The following is a 19,416-nucleotide window of genomic DNA, read 5'->3' on the forward strand; positions in this document are numbered from 1 at the left end:
ATTGCTTGGAACACACTTACCACATTGAATGATAATACTGACAGGGTAGGGATTGATTCTGATATAAGGTACATCCCCTCAACTCCTTGGACGTTTTAATCCCACATCTTCAGGTGAGCAGGGACCCTCGTCTTTTTTCATAGAAAACATCGAGCAAGTTTCTGTTGCACAGCAGTGCAAAATGATGGCAATCATGCAAGTCAAGGCAGATGGATCTCCCGTTGTGGAAGTGAGGTCGGGTGTGCCACTGTCATGGCTTGCGCATGTTGATCACCGTTTTCTGGGTTGGAAATGAGGGCATGCCCGACAGCGACGTCCAGCCGTTGTGAGGAAAGACCGTTTCTGAACAAAGCTGTCCTTGGGTTTGGCTAGGCATTCCTTCCATTACAGAAATATATATAGTAAAAGTCGTGTAACTCCTGTTATTTCTTCATTTCTGAGGACCGCTAAATTGCCTTCCTTGCTGGGTTATGGGTTATTCTATGTAGTCTGAGCCTTGCCGTTGGGAGGGTTCAAAGGTCTGTCCATGTGTTTCAGATGGTGCTCTGCAGTGGAATGTGAAAACGTGTTTATATTTTCTTTACATGATTCAGGGTGTGGCTCTCATTTGTATCATGGTTCTCACTGAGCCCCAGCACAACACGTGGTCTTGCTTTCGCCCTGATAAGGCAGACGGTAGGAGTGTTGATCAAAGTATGCAAGACAGGCTATGGTGTTGCTGGTTCTTCGATAATAGGTGTATGAGTTCCTTAATTACTACTCAGGAAAGGATACATTGATCAAACATATTTGCCTTTTCTCTGCTGATAACTGCCCGGTTAAAAAGTAGAGGCTATCTTACTAGATGAAGTGAACACCCCCTAATGTTGCATCAACGCTTAGTTGCATAAAAGCAAAGTCTATTCTGGACTGAGGTTTGTGAATGGAGAAAAACTGACATAGTGTAATGGCACTTGTGTAATAAATACTGGGTTTCGATTAGGATCCCTGTAGGTTTAGAAGAAAGCGTTTTGCCATTGGGGGTGTTTTACCCTGAGGGGGACTTGTCCTTGGTGTTAGATTTTTGTTTCTACCAAGGAACCACATACCTTCTAATTCATAGAAGTTGGAGCCCTGGTGATATCCACCAAGGGAAGAGAATTGATTCTCTGCTCCAGGGGATGGAGCACCAACGTGTCCTCAACATTCTTTCAGGACCCTGAGTGTGATGGCTTTCTATGAACCTCAATTCCACCTTTTTTTCTGGAAGTCAAATTGGGTATTCCTGACTCACCAACCAGCGGTCTGGTGGCTCAAAGGACTCCAGATATCATTTTTTGACTTCATGGTCACAGGTTCGAATCCTGGTGGGTCTACTCAGCCTTTTATCTTTCTGAGGTCGTTAAAATTAGCTGGATGGCAATTAACATCCGGTATTTTAGCACCAAGAGACCGAAAATTGGAAGTTTGCTTTACAAATACACATTATGTTACTAACAACTAACGGCAGAATTCCAGGAGAAGGGGTTAGTTAAGGGACAAGAGGGATGTCCACCTGTGACAAGGGCAACATCACTGCCAGCACCACCCCATCCACTGTTTCACAACCCAGTGCAAGACTTCTGTTTCTATAAAGGAGAGGCCACCCTCACCAACTAAAAGGATACTAAAGTGCATTTGTCTGAGGCCCAGCAGCTAAGAAGAAGGAGGAGGCGGACCTTCACCACCTGAAAGTGCTATAAAGTTTATTTGCCTGCCCCACAGCGTGGGTCGCATGTGGGCCGTGCCGTGGCCAAGGGAGGGCCCATCCATGCCTGTCAAAAAAAAGCCAGGGCAGAGCCATCCCTCTTGGCTTTTCTTTTCCAACTCAACCTTTCCTCACAAACCTCCTGGAAGATACCAAGTTTAAGGTACTGCTTCATTCTCCCACCATTTGCTAGAGAGCCCCAGCTAAAGATTATTGCTTTTCTACTTAGATTCGCTTTTCAAACGTCAACTCATTTTATTGCCTGAGTCTGTGGGGGAATAACCTTTGTGCAAAATTTAAAGAGTTTTATTGTAGGATCATTGTTTGAAATTATATTCTGTTTTATGTTATCTTTAATTAGCTTGCTGAAACCCTATGTCTGCACTAGAAACAACAGAGTATGGGGAAACGGCAGGCTGCCGGTAGTCTGACTTGCCTTCAACGTACAAAGCAAACAACCAAACATGCAACTGAGAAATGTACAATAGAAGCTATTGATACTTTACTCGAGGAGGTGGTGGACACTATTACATAACGAGAACATGGAACAAATACATGGTTAAATCAGAAAAGGTACACAAACTGTTTTAAAAAAATAGAAGCCAAAGCCTAGAGTAATATCAGTCAATGGACCCATACGTTGCCTGTGAAAATTGCTCCCGATCTGAGTGATTGGGGCCTTATTGAGCCAACAGTGATCTGCTCTAACAGATCTGAACGACTTATTTTTATCTGTACTGACCCTGGAGAAGATGGTATTAATGCTCTGGGAGTAGAAGGCGACAAAACAATGTTTCATAACAGTGTGATACCTGATGTACAGTGGGATTCCCTCAACAATGTGTGTAATTTAGTACGAGAAATGAAAAGGGGGATACGCGAACTCAGATTTGCTGTAAGGTCGCCTACAGACTTGTTTGCTAAAACATTTTCATAATATCAAATCAAGTTCATTTAAACTTCCGATTCCCTTGGAGGGGCTTACATTAAAACCTGTTGAAACCTTTCCTGGGAACGAATGATACCCTTAGAAGAGTCAACAACGCACAGTTTCTCTTGGAGTTTCATGCTCCCACCTAGATTGTAAAGAGAGGTTGGGGTGTCTAGACAGACTTTTAATTTGCACCAACTTGATTCCCGGCGGAAGGGTACACTCTACTGTCGCATAACCCCGATTGGAGCTCTAAGAAAGAAGCCCGACGGCCTACTCAGTTGTAGTTAAGCAAGAAAAGATCGACTCGCCCAAACACCCTATTTATGATTCAGTCTGATCCAACAGGAAATAGGGACCATATAACAGTGATACTAGCAGACACAAATCTTGTTCCAGGACTCGTTTCACTTGAACTTAGGCCTCCTTCATTAAGAACCTTTGAAATTAAGTTTATAAAGAGACCTCTCTCAAAATGCAGATAACACACTACTGTTGTCCGCTGATACTAGTATGTTACACTGCAGTTTAAATTCATCCTTAGGAAATAGGCCAAGTCCCCCAAAGACAGTTGATTCACTCCCCTGGGCCCCTCTGAACAGCCCTCTTGGGCTTGCCTCAGAGGCAGTGGCTCAGATTTCTTTCCCAGGCCCTTTTGCCACCATATGTGGAGGACATCAAGAGACCTTTACTGTTAGCCCAATTACTATGGTTTCAAGTCTCTCCTGCTCCAACAAAGTTTCTATTATTGCATCTAACCATAATTTAATTAAACAAAACTAACACCAGTTGTGAACCTTTAATCTCATAAATCTCGACTCAAGTTTGTCCATATTTCATGGCACGATATGTGCATGTACTATCATCGAGATGCACTATAAAATTTTGAAATTGTGCTGAAACAACCTTCAAAATATTGACCGTAAATGGGCAACTTCAGTAGTGAAGCAAATAAAAGCTTTAAAAGTCCCTTACGTTTAGTTACTAGAGGCTTAGCGGTTGGACTTATTTGGCTCAAAATTAGAGATGAAAAAGTTAAGCAACACAAATCTCCTATAGTAGAGATTAGGACTGTATCGAAAAGAAGCTGTTCGTTTCCCTCAAATTAAATTTGTTGTATGTGGAGGATAAATTTCCATACATTTCCTGACTAACAGATCAAAGAATGAGAGTAGAGATATTAAAATGTAGCCTAGGATTGACTCCCCTGCTCTCTTTTCCAGGCATAGCATCCCAATTATTACATGCAATAGAAAATGCTGGTGTGTTTTAAATGTTATATGTACATGTTTTCATATCCAGCTGGACTGTTTGCTTAAAGCTCTTGATGTCCATTTTTAAAACAATTATTGTTAAACGTGGTGCATTGTTACTTGCACTTAACAATGAGTCTTTCCATGGATCTGTGAAGTTTGGATATAGTCATTTGTTTGGATCATTTTCTAATCTCTGCAAAGAAACAATGTATGTTAACTTGATTTTATTTGTATATTACTAGATTTATGACAATCTAATCAATAATTAATGTTATTATTTAAGAGGCTACTGTTACACTTGGCACCATTGGCGTGAGTCTCCCTTCCACTTGTTGCTGTTGCCTCATCTGTTTTTGTTGGTCTAGATGCTTTGGGCACTTTGCCACTGCTGATCAGTGCCAAAGTGCAAGTGCTCCCTATTGTAAAATGATGTAATGGATTAGTGATTCCATGATTGGTTATTTGGTTTACTTGTCATACCTAGTACAGTGCACCATGTGTGCCCAGGGCCTGTAAATCAAATGCTGTTGGTGGGCTTGCAGCACTGATTGTGCCACCCACAGAAGCAGCTTATAAAATATGGCTCATGCCTACCATTGCAGAGCCTGTGTGCAGTCTGGGACTGCCATGGTGACTTGGCAAGTGCACCCACTTGCCAGTCCCTGAACCTTCCCTTTTCTACATATTAGTCAACCCTAAGGTAGGCCCATGGGCAGGGTGCATTGTATGTAAAAGGTAGGACATGCCCTGATGTGTGTGGCATGTCCTGATAGTGAATTACAGCCAATTTCGTTTTTCACTATTGCAAGGCTACCTGTTCCCATTGGCCAGAATGGGCAGTTTGATTATAACATCTTATAATCCTAACTGACTCAGGGAACTGGGTAGAAATTCGGGTTTAGTATGCCTGAACTTAGAATGTTAAAATACATCTTTTAGTGAGGGTGACTTTTAAATTTATGTTTGAAAATACCACTTTTAGAAAGTAGGTATTTTCTTGCCTAAACATCCAGCATGCCTCTGCTAGGTTTGTGTATTCCATGTCTGGTTTGTGAGTGACAGGGGCTGGGGTGGCTCCAGGAGCCTGGGTGAGTCAGCACTAGGCTGAATAGACCTATCTGCATTTGGAGTGGGGGGAGGAGTAGCACCTGGGCCTGAATAGGGCTGTGCTTGCCTTCCACAATGCTGGCTCCACCTCCTGTGGTGCGTCTGATGACCCTGGCCCACACTGACAAAGGAAGAAGTTGTGCACTGGCAGAGTGCACCCGGAGCTGGTTTTGGCTGGGCACAGGCACCCTCTGCCTTCAGAGGACAAAGGATTTTGCAGTATAAATATTGGGGCCAAGACCCCAGAACTTTAGATCACTTCTGGGAAATCAAGAGGAACCTTTGCCAAGGAGAAGAATCTGGAGAAGCTGGAGGAGGATTACTGACCCTGTGCTGTTTGCTGTCTGGGGTTGGCCTGCAGTGATTACTTGTTGCCAAGGAAAGGAGAAAAGGACTTTGCTGTTTGCTTTGTCATCTTGAGGAAGCTCTCCAAGGGCTTGAACTGAGCTTGCCTCCTGTCTGAAGTCTCAGTGACACAACAACTTCACCACCAGCTCCCCCTGAAATTCCTTGCTGGGAATTCTAACCTACAGAGAGGTGCCTGCAGCTGTTTAGGACCTCTAGAGACTGTTTGTCGCTGAGAGCTGGAAGCGCAATGCAACAAGGAGGAGCGTGTCTCTGCAGCAGCAGTTGCCGTCGCATTGTCGAAGAAGCGTGCTGCCACCGCAGCTGTTCGCTGTCGCATCGGAGCCGAAGCGTGTCACATCACCGGAGAAGCGTGCGGCCACAGAGGTCGCCGTCGCATCACCGGAGAAGCGTGTCACAGAGCCTGTCGCGGCTCCAAAGATCATCGATTTCGCCGAACAGCTGTCGGGCGTGCACGCATTGAATCCGCATTGTCGCATCGCATCAAAGACGCCATTTTGTCGGATCGCACCGGATCGTCGCATCGAGGCGCCATCTTGTCACATCGGATCACAGTAAGAAACCGACGCATCACCTCCTCTCCGGTAAGGAACTGACGCATCACCTCCCCTGCGCTGCAGTAAGGAACCGACGCATCACCTCCCCCGAAGAAAGCAACTGACGCATCACCTTCCCTGCAACCCTTTTGTTTGTTTTGCATGACGCATCCAAGGTACTTAGAGAGTGAAGTGTTGCTTTTACCATCTACATTGAACTAAGCTATTTCTACCATTTTAAAGTCATATTTTTATTACAGTATTGTGGATTTTTGTCGTTTGGTCTTGTGTTAAGTCTAGTAAAGATTAATTATTTTGCTAAACTGGTGTGGTGTCCATTTGTAGTGTTTTCACTGTATTACTGTATGTGTTCACAAATGCTTTACGCACTGCCTCTGAGATAAGCCTGTCTGCTCATGCCAAGCTACCAAGGGGGTGAGCAAGGGTTATTCAGGAGTGTATCCCCCTTTCCCTGACTAGAAGCAAGGGTCCCTATTTGGACAAAGGTACCTACCTCTGCCAACTAGAGACCCCCATTTATAACAGCTACTGTTTCAATAAACATTGTTTTAACCCTAAAAAATAAATATATATATTTTTTATTTATTGAGGAAATTACCTTGCTTTAGGCTTGAGAAGCACCTGGAATCCTTAACTGGCTTATGAGATATAGACGTCAAAGTTTTTAACCACAGCTCTGACCATAGATCCCCTTTCTCTTTCCAACTTATTGTCTGTGAATCAAATTGTGGCTACTAAACCACAGATATTAAAAGCTCTTTATCGCCTGCTTCACTAAAAAGAATGTGATTCCTATGGCTTGCTGATCTTCAAAAGACCTACATTAGCACAGAAAAAAGGTAGGATATGGTAAAAATTCCTCTGAGACGTTTTGCACTTCAAAACCTTTCAGCTTCAACTATAAAAGTGATTTTTCTGGATTGTATCATTTTTAAGCTTCCAGGATAGAATTTATTTCAATACTGCTTAGGCTTTGCCATCTTTTTTTCACTGTAAATTAAGCAAATTGGGGGGTCATGGACAATGTTCAGGTCACTAGTTCTCCTATCCTCTTCTAGATTTCACACAGTTTGAACTCAATTTGCTATGGTTTCTTCTCGCCATACGACTACTGTAAAATGAATACAGTCACCATAATTTGCTCTGATGTCCTACCAACTTGTATTATGTAGTCCATTGACCATCTAGTCTCTACTTCCTAGCTAGTAGTGAATAATGCCTATAGGATTTCAAGAGTTTCCCGTGGTGTGTCAACAATGGATTTGTTACCACATTACCGAAGCAAAATACTTGATGTAGAGTGGAAAAGCATATAAGCTCTTATGATGTTATAACATCTTTAGGAAAAAGAGACAAATGTCCCACCCCAATTAGGGTTACACACTTGGCAAAATATTGATAGATGGAAATGCTTCCGTTTTAACAGAACGTAAGGAGGCCATACAATATGCAGATATCCCTTTATTACCATAACACGTCAGCAGTAGTAAAGTAATGAACCAGACACATTATGACCTCAGTGTTCACATCCAAATGTGGCATCAACACCTTAGTAGCTGCTATGTTATTGCTGCATCTGCCGCTGAGATGATTTGTGTTTATTTGCTCTTGCGGCCAGTCTGTTTCTATTGCTCTGTCCTTTGCTGCACCATATTTCCTTTCCATGCTAATTTTTCCCTTGACATCCTGAAATCCTGAATGGGCATTATTGTTATAATATCGGACTGCTTCTACTTCTATAAGAGCAGCCACGGCTGACAGTGGGTCTGAATTGTAGGTGCGGGATCCCTACTATTCGTGATGGTTATGGGGATGCCTGAGGGTTAAATGTATGCCTATCTTGTTATTGAATTTTTCTATGGGAAAACTATTCACCGTGCCTCGATGTAGAGTGGCACTTTTGGCAAATAAAAATAAAGACATACGAATAAATGCATTAAGAACTGACAAAAAGTGTAACGGAGAGGGCCAAAAGTGTGTATGTGCGAACGATATCTCTCTGCTGTAAATTTAACAGAGGCGTTCTGCAAAATTCTGAATGGTACATGACTATACAACGAGCCACCCTTCAACCAGCATCCTAAATCATTCTGTTGAAAAATAAAATAAAGCAAGTTTCACTTACCCAAAGTAAATATTATCATATTGATAATGTAGTTATGGACTCTCGACCTCATCGTTCTTTTCAGTAGCACTTCTATACTTCTCAACTTAGAACAACCCTAGCGATTTTGCAACGTGCACTAAGGCAGTTTTTCTTTACAAATTCTATATTTAACAATACTAGCAATGCATTTGTTCCCCATATCATGTATTACAGAGCAAAGTACCTTTGCTATTCGTATACAAGAACAATAACAATGCAGCTGCTGATATAACATATCAGGAAATGTCCCAAAATATGCCAATTACTTGCATAGCTGCAATCCGTTTCAAACCGAACTCGAGAAAAACCGAATCCATCATCCGATTCGCCAAGGACTTCCGATCGCTAGTCCAAATATGGCTTGACAAATTCTCCCATCTTGCCATTTCTCCCCTTAGGCTCATTTCCCAAGTCACTTGACGTCATCACTGACCTAAAGGTGATAATGACTACACACGCCTCGTTCCAACATCTGAACAATGGTGCAAGCATTGGTTGTACCACACATGGATGGTGGCGGCTCCCTTTTAGGTAGAGCTCCAAAACTGACCATAGCCTCTCGCAAAGCTCTTCTCTGTGCTGCAGCACAACTGGCAACATTTACCAAGAAAGAAATCCAACACAACGGTGCAAAGTGGAAAGACCTCTTTTTGGCACCCCCTTAAAGCCCAGTACACTTCACAATGGCTTTTATAACTCCCAAAGCCTTCATTTCAGCCTCCTTAGTAAATAATCTTCACAGGAAGAAACGGAAGCACCTGAAGTAAAGCACACTGCTACTAGAAATAATGAAAATTAAAAAATCTAAAACGTTTTTTTATTTCACTTTATATATAAACCAGAGACAGGTGTCCGTGTGCTTTGCAAGAAAAACAATGAATGAAGAGAGTGGACATAGAGGTTAAAAGGCAGAGAGTAAGAGGTAAACAATCACTTGTTGAAAGAGTGAGTCACTAGATACAGAAGGTAGAAGCTCAGGATGAGGTCAAAGAGTGGACAGGGTACTTACTAAAGAGGCTGGAAAAATGTGTGGGGCAGAGTGACAGGCAGAGTATGCAGGAAGAGAGATGCGAAACGGCATAGATGGATGGTGAAGGCACGGTCGAAGGATCTCCTGTCAAGCACTAACACTATGGTAGAGTCTACCCGAGTATCTCCCATTTAGCCCTAACCTGCTGTCATTGCAGAAAAAAAAATATTATTGTACTTCTTGTTCCGTGTGAAGTGCTCCATTTGCTGTTCAAAGATATTTTATTTTATTTGACTTATACAGTAACAGAGAAACAGACAAAAAGAACAGAACGATATTTTATCCAACCAGAAAATGTTACACTTCAAATAATAAATAGTAGAGAGCAAAAATGCAAATTTATAATTTAAAAAAACCTAAATTGAATAATAAATGAGGAAATATATATGGGACTACCTGAATAATAACAATTAACAAAATTATATTTTATAGCATAGCTCAACAATTAGTGATAAATTGGTCAAGAGTTTTTCAAATTAAGGTTTTGTTTGAAAGTGAATTATTGTTCTTATTGAAAGAAACTTCAAAACCGTTTCTCGTATACAATACTCATTCCCATCAAGCATTATCAAACTCTCAAGCTGTACAACAGGACGACTTATAATGAAGAAAGTAAAAGGCTGTAGACCTTGTGGAAAGATTTTAAAAAGAGTCTCTCTAAATGTTTGCCAGAGAAGAAAATAAAAGTGATGCACCTTTAAAGAAAGGAGCAGTGTACTTTAAATTAATCATATTTAAGAAAAATAAGGAAGTTACCAGGGTCCGCCTCCACTCCTTAAAGCAGCCCTCCACACAGACAGTCACCAGGCAGAAAGGTCAGTGAGTCATACATGTAAGCTCATTTGGGACAATGTCCCTTAACCAGAAAACAAAACATTAAAACACAATATTACAACAATCTTAGAAATATAAAATGTCAAAAAATACCATAAGATCTATAAATAATTATAAAACACTTAACACGGGCCCAAATCTTTCTTTCTTACAAAAGGACAAGCATCATTCAATTGCAAAGTGCTTTTGTCTTATGTACACCAGATGTTCTCTCTTAACCAACACCATTGCTTGAATAATTCCTTCTTTAAAAGGGCCGTGGGTAGTGCAACATTATAGTTGTTTATTTGTAAAAATGTTGCCATGTCTTGCAGCAACATTTTAACCTTTTTGGCCCATCTAAGATCATTTTTATTATTTGATCTCTATACAAGGTTACTACTTTTAGTTGCTTGAACTGTATAAATTTATCCCAAAATCTTCATAAAGCGAGCCTCGTAATCACTGACCATGGCTCCAACGCAGATTCCATCCTAAGTGCTTGGGCCATTGCACATTTCAGAAGGGAAAGTTGATTCTTTAAGCACAGACCTTCAATCTTTGCCCAATCTCGGTACCCACTCAAATACAGAACCTCTAACCCATATAGTAATTGTGGGGGACCCATTGCACTGTACGCAATGGACTGGCTGAAGCGAGGGGCCACCATAATCACTTTAAAATGATTTCAAACCTCCAATGGTTGAGAGTGCTTCAGATGAAAGCATATCAACGTGCAAACTCCAAGAGAGAGATTGATAGTGAAGTTGGATCATGCCTTGTCTATAGGCTGCTCTGCAAGCGATAGTTATTAAGTGGATCTGCCTTTCTGTGGGGTGGCTGCTGTAAAGTTTTCATGACACACTGAATTTTATACATGGGTAAGAGGAGCCCCTCTGCTTTTGTTCTGAAACTACTGGATGCACTTCAGTATCATGAGCAGAAGCCCCATGTGCCAATCATTTCTAAATTCTAGCCTACAAATCATCAAAGGCCTTGCTAATATGGCTCTTAAGGTGGGAAAAAAGCTGATGTTCTTTGGCAGGTGGAGCTGGTGATTGGAGACCCTCACAGGTGGAGCGGTTTTAAACTAAGATCTCGTTGATAGCACCGAAACATCTCTGGTAGAGGTAGTCGGCAATATAAGACTTGCCCAGGACATCGGCAAGTCAGCCACACTTGTCCTGTTAAACCTGTTGGCTTCCTTCGATGCCATCTCCCACAGTATTTTAGCACGACGACTGTGGAAGATGGGAGTCAGCGGAACAGCCCTAAACTGGCTTAGGAGCTACGTAAAAGACCGAACAACTACCTTACAACTAGGCATTTTCGGTCTCTTGCAGCCAGTTGGTAGACAAGGGAGTCCCCCAGGGATTCATTCTAAGTCCCATGCTTTTCAATCTCTATGTGTCACCCCTGGCCAAGGTGATCAGATCCTATGGGTGCGATGTAGTGTCATATGCTGATGACACCCAGCTATTAATCACTCTCGGTCCCAATCCAGCAGATCCCATAATCAGATTTAAAAACTGCATAACTCACATTAACATCTCGATGCAAATCAACCATCTTCAGCTTAATGCCAGTAAGACTGAGGTAATCCTATTTGGAAAGGCGCATGAACTCTAGTCCAACGACTGGCGGCCCCAGAGCCATGGCCCTTGTCCATCTCCTAAACCCATGGTACGTAACCTTGGAGTGAAAATTAACAACGAGCTGTGCATGAAAGACCATGTAAACCATAAAATGAGCACTTGCTATGGCCTAATACGAAGTCTACGTAAGATATTTCAATGGATTCCCGTACAATCAAGGAAACCGCTTGTTCGGGGTCTAATTATAAGTCGGCTTGACTATGGAAATGCTCTGATAGTCTCCATCAATAAAGAGCTTTTCACCAGACTCCAAGTCTTGCAGAACATGGCTGCCATATTGGTGCTACATCTTCCATCACGTTCCCGTCTGCACCCAGTCTGAAAGCTCTTCACTGGCTCCCTATCAGGAAACTAATCCGTTTCAAGATCATCTGTCTGGTACATAGGACCATGCATGGAAATGGGCCCAGCTACCTTGCCTAAAAACTTAACTGGTACTTACCTAATAGGACTCTCAGGTCAGGAACTAAACATCTTCTTACTCCACTCAGGGTTCATACTGCCAGAAACAGCAGTAGATCCTTCTCATCTAGCTCCTCTCTTTTGGAATGAACTTCCATTGCAGCTTCGTATGATCGATGATCACAAACCGTTTTGAAAGAGGCTTAGATCCTGGATCTTTTGACTGTCCTTCTCCTCCTGTCGGTTGTTTATCTTTTCCTTCACTGGCTTTAGCTAGCGCTTTGAGGCCCTTCCGGGTGATAAGTGCGCTTAATAAAATCTTATGACTTCTATGCATCACATGTAGGTTCCTCCCACCCCGTGCTGCTCTTGGAGCACAAAGCCACAATCTCTGTCTAGTTTGAATGAAGGCTTCAAACTCATGAGTAACCTTATTGTTGGTTCTCTGTAGACTTTCTCCTTGACCATAATCAAGATGGAACTTGTACCTTTATGTACAAGTTAGCATGAAGTACATACACTTTCTGATGAAACTATGATTGAGGCACTCTCGAGGAGGTGCAAAGAGCACATCTTGGACTTGGAAGTACTGCCACCAGTTGATTCCCTGGCACCTGACAGCTCTGTGAAAGTCCAATAATTGCTGTGGTGGGGATTTTCCAGATAGTGTGCATCAACCTAAGAATATGCATTAAACACCTCTACCTTACACCCCTGATCCATGCCGTCCTCCTCCTTGCCACTGGACTCTGCAATAGCTTAGGTACTCATAACTCTCTGACATGGAACAGCTTGGGAGCGCTGGGTTGGTTTAGATGAAATTGACAGCTTCAATTTCTTGGTTGGCATAGCTTCTCCTACTTACCTGGCTTGGATCACCTTGAGACCTTAATTCCTTGTTATGGAAGAGTTTTGGGAGCCGGGGGCTGACATAGCTTCTCCTTCCTACTCACCATAAAACAGTTTGTAGCTCTGGGCTGTCACAGGTATTTCTGTCATGGAACAGCTAGAGAGCTTTTGGGAAGAGAGAGAGATCACAAGGGGGTTGTCAAGTTTTCTGTGCTAGAGTGCAGGATTCATTAGCAGTGCTTATCAGAAAGCAATTTAATGAACGCCCTTCATGTTGTGCATACAATTACTTCTAGTGCCTTATAGTCAATTAAGTCATTCTGTACACCCCAGTTGATACAAAACTGTAGTCCTTCTTCTATGTTTGGGGAACCTCCCTGTTTTTGATCTTTAAAAATCTGGTCACCTATGCCAGGGATAACTACTACCAGAGGATGTGTGGAAAAAGGTTTTGGCAGCTGTGCTCTGAAGGAAGTAAGGGAGTAGAAAACTTAATGACACAAGGCATTGGTGCCTTTTTGAGAGAAAGAAAGTGATCTTTTGTCTCCTTGACAGTGGTCTTCTAGATAGGAAGCAGAAACCTCCCTTGGTGGAGTGATAGGTTACTGTGACCGTGATGTAATGTTTGAGGCTACACCTATGGTATATTACGGCACAGCTTTTCCTCTGCCCTCATGAAGAAGCATTTAAAAGAAATAGTAAAGATGGAACTGAAAATCCCACTGAATGTGGGAGCTTGGGTGTTTGCGAGAGTTCTGCATATTTCTTGACCTGGTACACCCCGCAAATAGCAAAAAGGACGCCATTCATCACGCCACGGGCAGAAGTCGAGCATCAGTCGTCATTGGTGTCTCGCTACCAGGACCGCAGTGACTCATCAAGAAGCACTGTCAAGTGATGGGGGTATTTAAAGCACCACGAGGCAAGGAACAGCTTCTTTTCTCTCCATCACACCAGCATACCGGATTAAACACCCACCCACCCACCCACTCCTGGCAGAATTTCTGGTACCGGAAAAGGGGTGTTACCCAAAATTTAGACTCATTTACTGGACTGACCCCTGGGTGGGGTGTTGATTGCTGTGAGCACAGGGCTGGCAGGAGGGGGCACTGACCTGCTGGCGGTCCTGGATCTTTCTGCCCTACCCGGTGATGCCTGGAGTTGAACTTTCTAGGGGGCTTAGCCTTGTGACAGGTACCCCAGCAGGGATGGAGCTCTATGCGGTGCCCTGGTATCGCTGTTTATCTGTTGGTCTGGAACAAAGGGTATTGATTGCCAATCCCTTTGAAATGGAGGGGAAACTGTTACTAAGTTATGCTTGACACTAATCTTGCTGATGCCCGTGGTGAAGGGCATAGGTGATGTATAAGGAAAACGGGGCCCTCCTGGCACAATGTATTCTGTAGAGTTGCGTTGTAATCAGTGCTTTAAATGTGCCGGTACTGAGTACTAGCACTTTTTAGGTCTCGCCTGAGCCAGCGCATGCGCTGCGCTGCGAGACATTTAGTAAGTGGGTTTTCAAAGTGCTACCACACGCTTTTGCTGGCCTCAAGCTTGTGGTTACGCGCGCGACCGCCATCTGGCTTTCCTCCGTCATGGGTCATTAAGCCTTACAGCGCATGAATCACTTTCTCGCTTGCTCTCCCAAGCGCCTCGCTCTGCCCCTCCCCCACCACAGAGCGCATCCCTGCAATCACTTTCGCTTTCACGGCCGCGCGGCCAATGCTTGTTTTTTCCCCTGCTTCCGGTCTCTCTTACCCATTCCCTCTATGTTCTCATTAGTCGCTCTTCCTTTCTGCCCCTCTCCTGCTTCTGTATTTTCCTTTGGCTCTCACTTATTCACCTTTGACACTTCCTTCCACTGCCCCCCAGACCTCTTGGCATTGCTCTCTTCTCTCTTCCCTAGTTTCTCCTCTTTCACTCTAGTCCATTTGCAATGCTTTTTTTGCATGTCTCACTCATTCTCACCTCTGGCATTTGTCTTCCACTTGTCTCTCTTTCCTCTGCGTTTATCCATCTTGCCAAGTCACCCCTCTATTTCATCTCTCTCTTAGACACCTCCTTCATTGCTCTCGGCGTCTCTTTATCTCTGTGCTGCTTCTCTGTCCGTGCTCTCTCTATCTTTGTTTCCCTCCCTCCTTCACGTCCTCTCTTCTGCCTGTCCTTCCTGCTAGTTCTATATATTCATCTCTCTCTACCGATGTCCACCCATCTCTCGCCGTCTTTGTCTTTTCCTGCCTCTTTTATTTTGCTTGCTCCGGTGCTTCTCATTCGTTTGTCTCGCATATTTCACCTGCGTTGCACCCTCTTTCTTCTACCTTATTCTCTGTCAATGTCTTCCCACTCTCCCCATATCGTGCTCTGCCTTGATATCTCTGTGGCTTTGCCCTCCCCATGTCCTTTTGCCTCTCTCTCACCCTGTCCACCGCCCTCCGCAGTGTCTTCCTTTATTTCGCCCCCTCCTGCTACTTCTGTATTTCTGTGTATCCCACTCTCTCCTCTGATATTGTCACTTCCTCCCTCTCTCTTCGTCTCCCCTGGTACCTCTCTTCCACCTGAATCTCCTGTCCCCCTTCTTTGCTCTCTCTTTCTAGACTTTTGTCTCATCTGCCACTTCACTTCTAACGCTCCCTCCCACCACTGTGCTTCGGTCACTCCATTCTTCCCACCCAGGCCCCTCTCTCTCTCTCTCTCTCTCTCTCTCTCTTCTCTCTTTCTCTATCCCTTTCTCTTTGGATTCTGCTCTGTCGGCCTTTTCTCCCATCCCTCCGCATTGCCACCTCTCTCTGTCTATCCCACTTGTTACTTCTCCTTCCGCTCTCTCTCCTGCACCCTCTGTATCGTTTTCTTTGTTTCTCCCACTCTGACCAGGTGCCTGTTGTCCATCTGCTGTCTCCTGTGCATTGGCCCCTCCTCCCCTGTCTCCGTCACTTCTCCCATATCTATCTGACACTCTCTCATCTGGCATCTTTTTCCCTCCATCCTTCCATTGTCTCTGCATTGTCCACACTCTGTCTCTTCGGTTCATCTCCTTTCCCTACAATCTCTTATCTCCTTCTTCTCCCTAACTCCAACCTGCCCCCACAGCTCCCTCCCTCAAACCACTTAGCATCACTGGAGAAGAGGGATATTTCCCATAGCATGCAGTGCTTAACTATTGTAAAACCGGGAGTGCCCAAGGTGGGTATTTGTAAAGCGCTCAGTCTTCCGTGCTTTGAGGCGCAGAGTGCCCGAGGGCTCCTCTTGATAAAAGCAGGCCGAGGTTAGCTCCCTTGCTCAAAAACACACTCATGTCTGAAACTGGGTGATGTGGGCTTGTAAAAATCAACTAAACATGACATTATGGCGCAAATGCGTAAATGTGAAATGCCAATTTTAATTTTCACCTGGAAACAGACAAGTGGGAGGCCGAGTATGTTTGAGCTGTTTTGTGTCTAAAAGGACGAAATTATAGTTTACTTAAGTAGGGTAAACAGAGGAAATCATTTGGGATAATATGTTCCTGGCTGTTACAGAGAGCTCTGCCAAGAAAATGTTAGGCGGGGAAATTATCTAATAAACTGGGCAAGGATAATATACCTTAAAAGCCAGCATCTGCCGGAGACAGGATGTATTTCGTGTTGTGAGTTTGGCAAGGAACAGCCAATCATTGGAAGCCAAAGAGATGTGAGTAAAAAGGTTTGCATTGACGAACTGCATGAAATAAAATGCAGATTGGGTGACGAGTTAAAACAGCCTTGAAAACGTCTTAGCACGAACTTGTGAAAATGAACGTTTATTTTGATGCAGTGCTTAAAAGCAAGGTTCTGTATAGCGCTATACGCTCGTTTTGAGAATATGTGCTTCCAACTTTGACATGTGTGGTACCGGTTCGAGAGAGGACGCAACGACACCACAGCATCACTCAGTGCTTCTTACACTTTTTAATTACAACTTCTCAGCATGCTGCACAGCAGCCACACTTCTCTACTGCACAGCTTAGAAACATTGGCAAAGTCAATAGCTCTAGAACAAGATATGGATAAGCGCACAACCTAAAATTGGAACAGTTTGTAAGGTTGTGGCGTGCTGCTGGGGTATCACTCTCTGATCCAGAGTGTCAAAGCAAATAACCAACAAAGCGTATCCTGAAGGTAGGAGACGTCCCCCTGCGCACAGCTCGAAGCCCCTGAAACAGGGGTTGATGAGTTTTTAACACTCAGTGTTCGTGAATTTTGGAAGAATAAGATACAACAAACTTTGATTGGATGTTTAAGTCGATATTTAGTGAATCATATCAGTAAACAATCATCCATTTGTATCCAAATGTTAATCACTGCGGAGATTGGCCCAATGCATTTCGGTCCCAAACGGACCTTCGTCAGGGGAAGTATGAAACGCGGTGTGCTTCCATAGTGCTCCGACTATCTCGTGGTTAACGTTAAAGCGAACGTTAACCACGAGATAGTCGTGATCTCCTACCTTCAGGATACGCTTTGTTGGTTAAAGTCAATAGCTCTACCTAAACACTTATAAGGCCCCCCAATGCATAGCCGATAGGTCTCGCCTTTAGGACATTATAAGTGTTTAGTTATCCAGCACAATATCCTTGATTAAACAACATCAAGTGTTGCATGGCTGAACACTTATAAGGTCCCAAAAGCGAGACCTATTGGCTATGCCAATGCTTATTTATTTTGAGAGGGAGGGTATCGGCACTTCTCAGAAACTAGCAGGTACCTGCACTTCTATTTTTCCATTTCAAGCACTGGCTGTATGGAAAAGTGGAGGCCATTATTGTGTTTGCTTGTTCAGTCTTTTTGCTGATCTTGCGTCTTGTATTCACCTAATCAAATAATGTCTGCTTAACTATGCTTTACTTTTCTCGCTAATACTGAGTGAATAAAAGGCTTCATCTTGGTCAAACCACCATAATCGAAGTGGTCTCTCACTGGAGGGAGGACTCCACCACGACTTGCACGTTGTGAGCGCACCATTGCCGTGCAGCAGTAATAGCCTCTCTACAGCTGCTATGAACGTGCCAACGGTGAGTTTCAAAGTGTTATTCGTGGATTTCACTTCCAAGGCTGGCTCCTCGGGCAGCGCTGTTATTACACAAGGCGGTAGTTTGTGAGAGCTGCTGCCTGCCAGCACGGACGGGGGAGGATCCACGTCATCACAACAAACAGCATACCTGGCTTCCTTGCCACAAGGCACGACTAGAGGTATGCTTTGAAATAGCAAAGTTCACACAGCCGCCACGCGCACTGCTGAAAAGGGGAATTTTTCAGTGCGACCTCAAGGAATGATGGGAGATTTGGGTAAACACAAACTGCTCACCGGAGAAATGCAAACACAAACTCTGGACTTTACACTAAAATACGAAGGTACGGTTGTGTACTTCAGCTCCTGGGGTTGTGCAGTGCCAACCTGCACACTTTTGTTAAAGCCGGCAAACGAGGAAATGCGGAGTGTGGCTTGCCCTGCAGTTAGTGGAGGCGCGAGGCAGTAGCAGCTGGAAGTACTTGGCGGAGACTCGCGTGATGCATCTCTGTCCCGGTCAGCCTGCGGCAGTGCAAGGCCCCTGGATCCGGCGGAGGCAGCCTCCCAGCGACACCAGTCGTTGTGTTTGCACGGGCCCAGACGGAACCTGCCCCAGTGGCTCGGGTACGTTTAATGACACTTTACACACATTCTCTTTTTTTTTTTCCTTGGATGCAGTTTGCAATTGTAATGTATATAGCGCTTACTACCCCTGACGAGGCGTTGCACAAGATTATCTCAAGAATGTCCATCGCTGTGCGTTGTCTTTTTTTAAATCTTTTTTTGTTCACTAGATGCAATGATATTTTCTTGATTTTGACAGTGCATTGTTTTTTTCCTACTTTCCATGGAACAATATTTGACAGCATAAAACCCGTGTTTGAATTGATTTGAAATCCCCAAAAATGGATTTGAACCACCGAGCGCAACAAAGGCTTAACTGGCCAACTGCCTAGGTTTTTTATGATGCTAAACGCAGACCTGTTATATTTCCCAAGTAAACCCTAACTTCGGAAAGCCCCGCTGCAGAACTTCGCTGTGACGCTTAAACCCCTGAATAGAAGCCGTGAGAATGCACGTTCAAGCTGGAAGCTCGCCAGGGGCTCATTCGTGCCCATCTTATGGTGCAGTAAATACGGAACATCCCAATACTGCGGGGGAGGGGCAAGCTGACTATACGTGCTGTGGTATTATCGCATCCATATGAGTTCTGCACCTCGAAACGGGGTGATGCTTAAAGTACGATGTCACTGCCACTTTAGATCTGGCTTTGCCTGACCAAGATGGACATCTCTCACATTGTGAATCCGAATTTGCCTCCCTCACAGCTTGTGCTTGTAAACGAGCTCTGAGGGATATATATATATATATAGCCAAACTAGACAATTATTTATTGTATGTCATATAAATGGTAGTTAGCAAGTTAGCATAAAAATGAACCAATGACATTGCTTGTTTAGCACAGTTCTGCAGACTGATCTGCCATTGAGCAGGCTTTAGATAGTTTCTGAACTGGAAGTGGTTTGTTTTAGGCCGATTGATGTTCATAAGGAGGG

At 43.8% G+C, this 19,416-nt stretch overlaps 1 protein-coding gene across 4 annotated transcripts in view; it reads left to right on the top strand.

Moving 5' to 3' along the window:
- Positions 1-19,416, top strand: part of MAP3K13 (mitogen-activated protein kinase kinase kinase 13) — a 408,282-nt gene that overhangs the window by 165,375 nt on the left and 223,491 nt on the right. Inside the window, exon 1 of one of the 4 annotated variants that reach the window (XM_085648729.1) lies at positions 18,213-18,484. The exons of the other annotated variants lie outside the window; for them this stretch is intronic. Within the exon in view, the coding sequence (XP_085504855.1) occupies positions 18,361-18,484 (124 nt within the window). The 5' untranslated portion in view covers positions 18,213-18,360. Of the gene's footprint in view, positions 1-18,212; positions 18,485-19,416 lie in introns of those variants that run through there. 4 annotated transcript variants of the gene reach the window in all.

This window comes from Triturus cristatus, chromosome 3_2 (assembly GCF_964204655.1).
Source record: "Triturus cristatus chromosome 3_2, aTriCri1.1, whole genome shotgun sequence".
Classification (NCBI taxonomy): domain Eukaryota; kingdom Metazoa; phylum Chordata; class Amphibia; order Caudata; family Salamandridae; genus Triturus; species Triturus cristatus.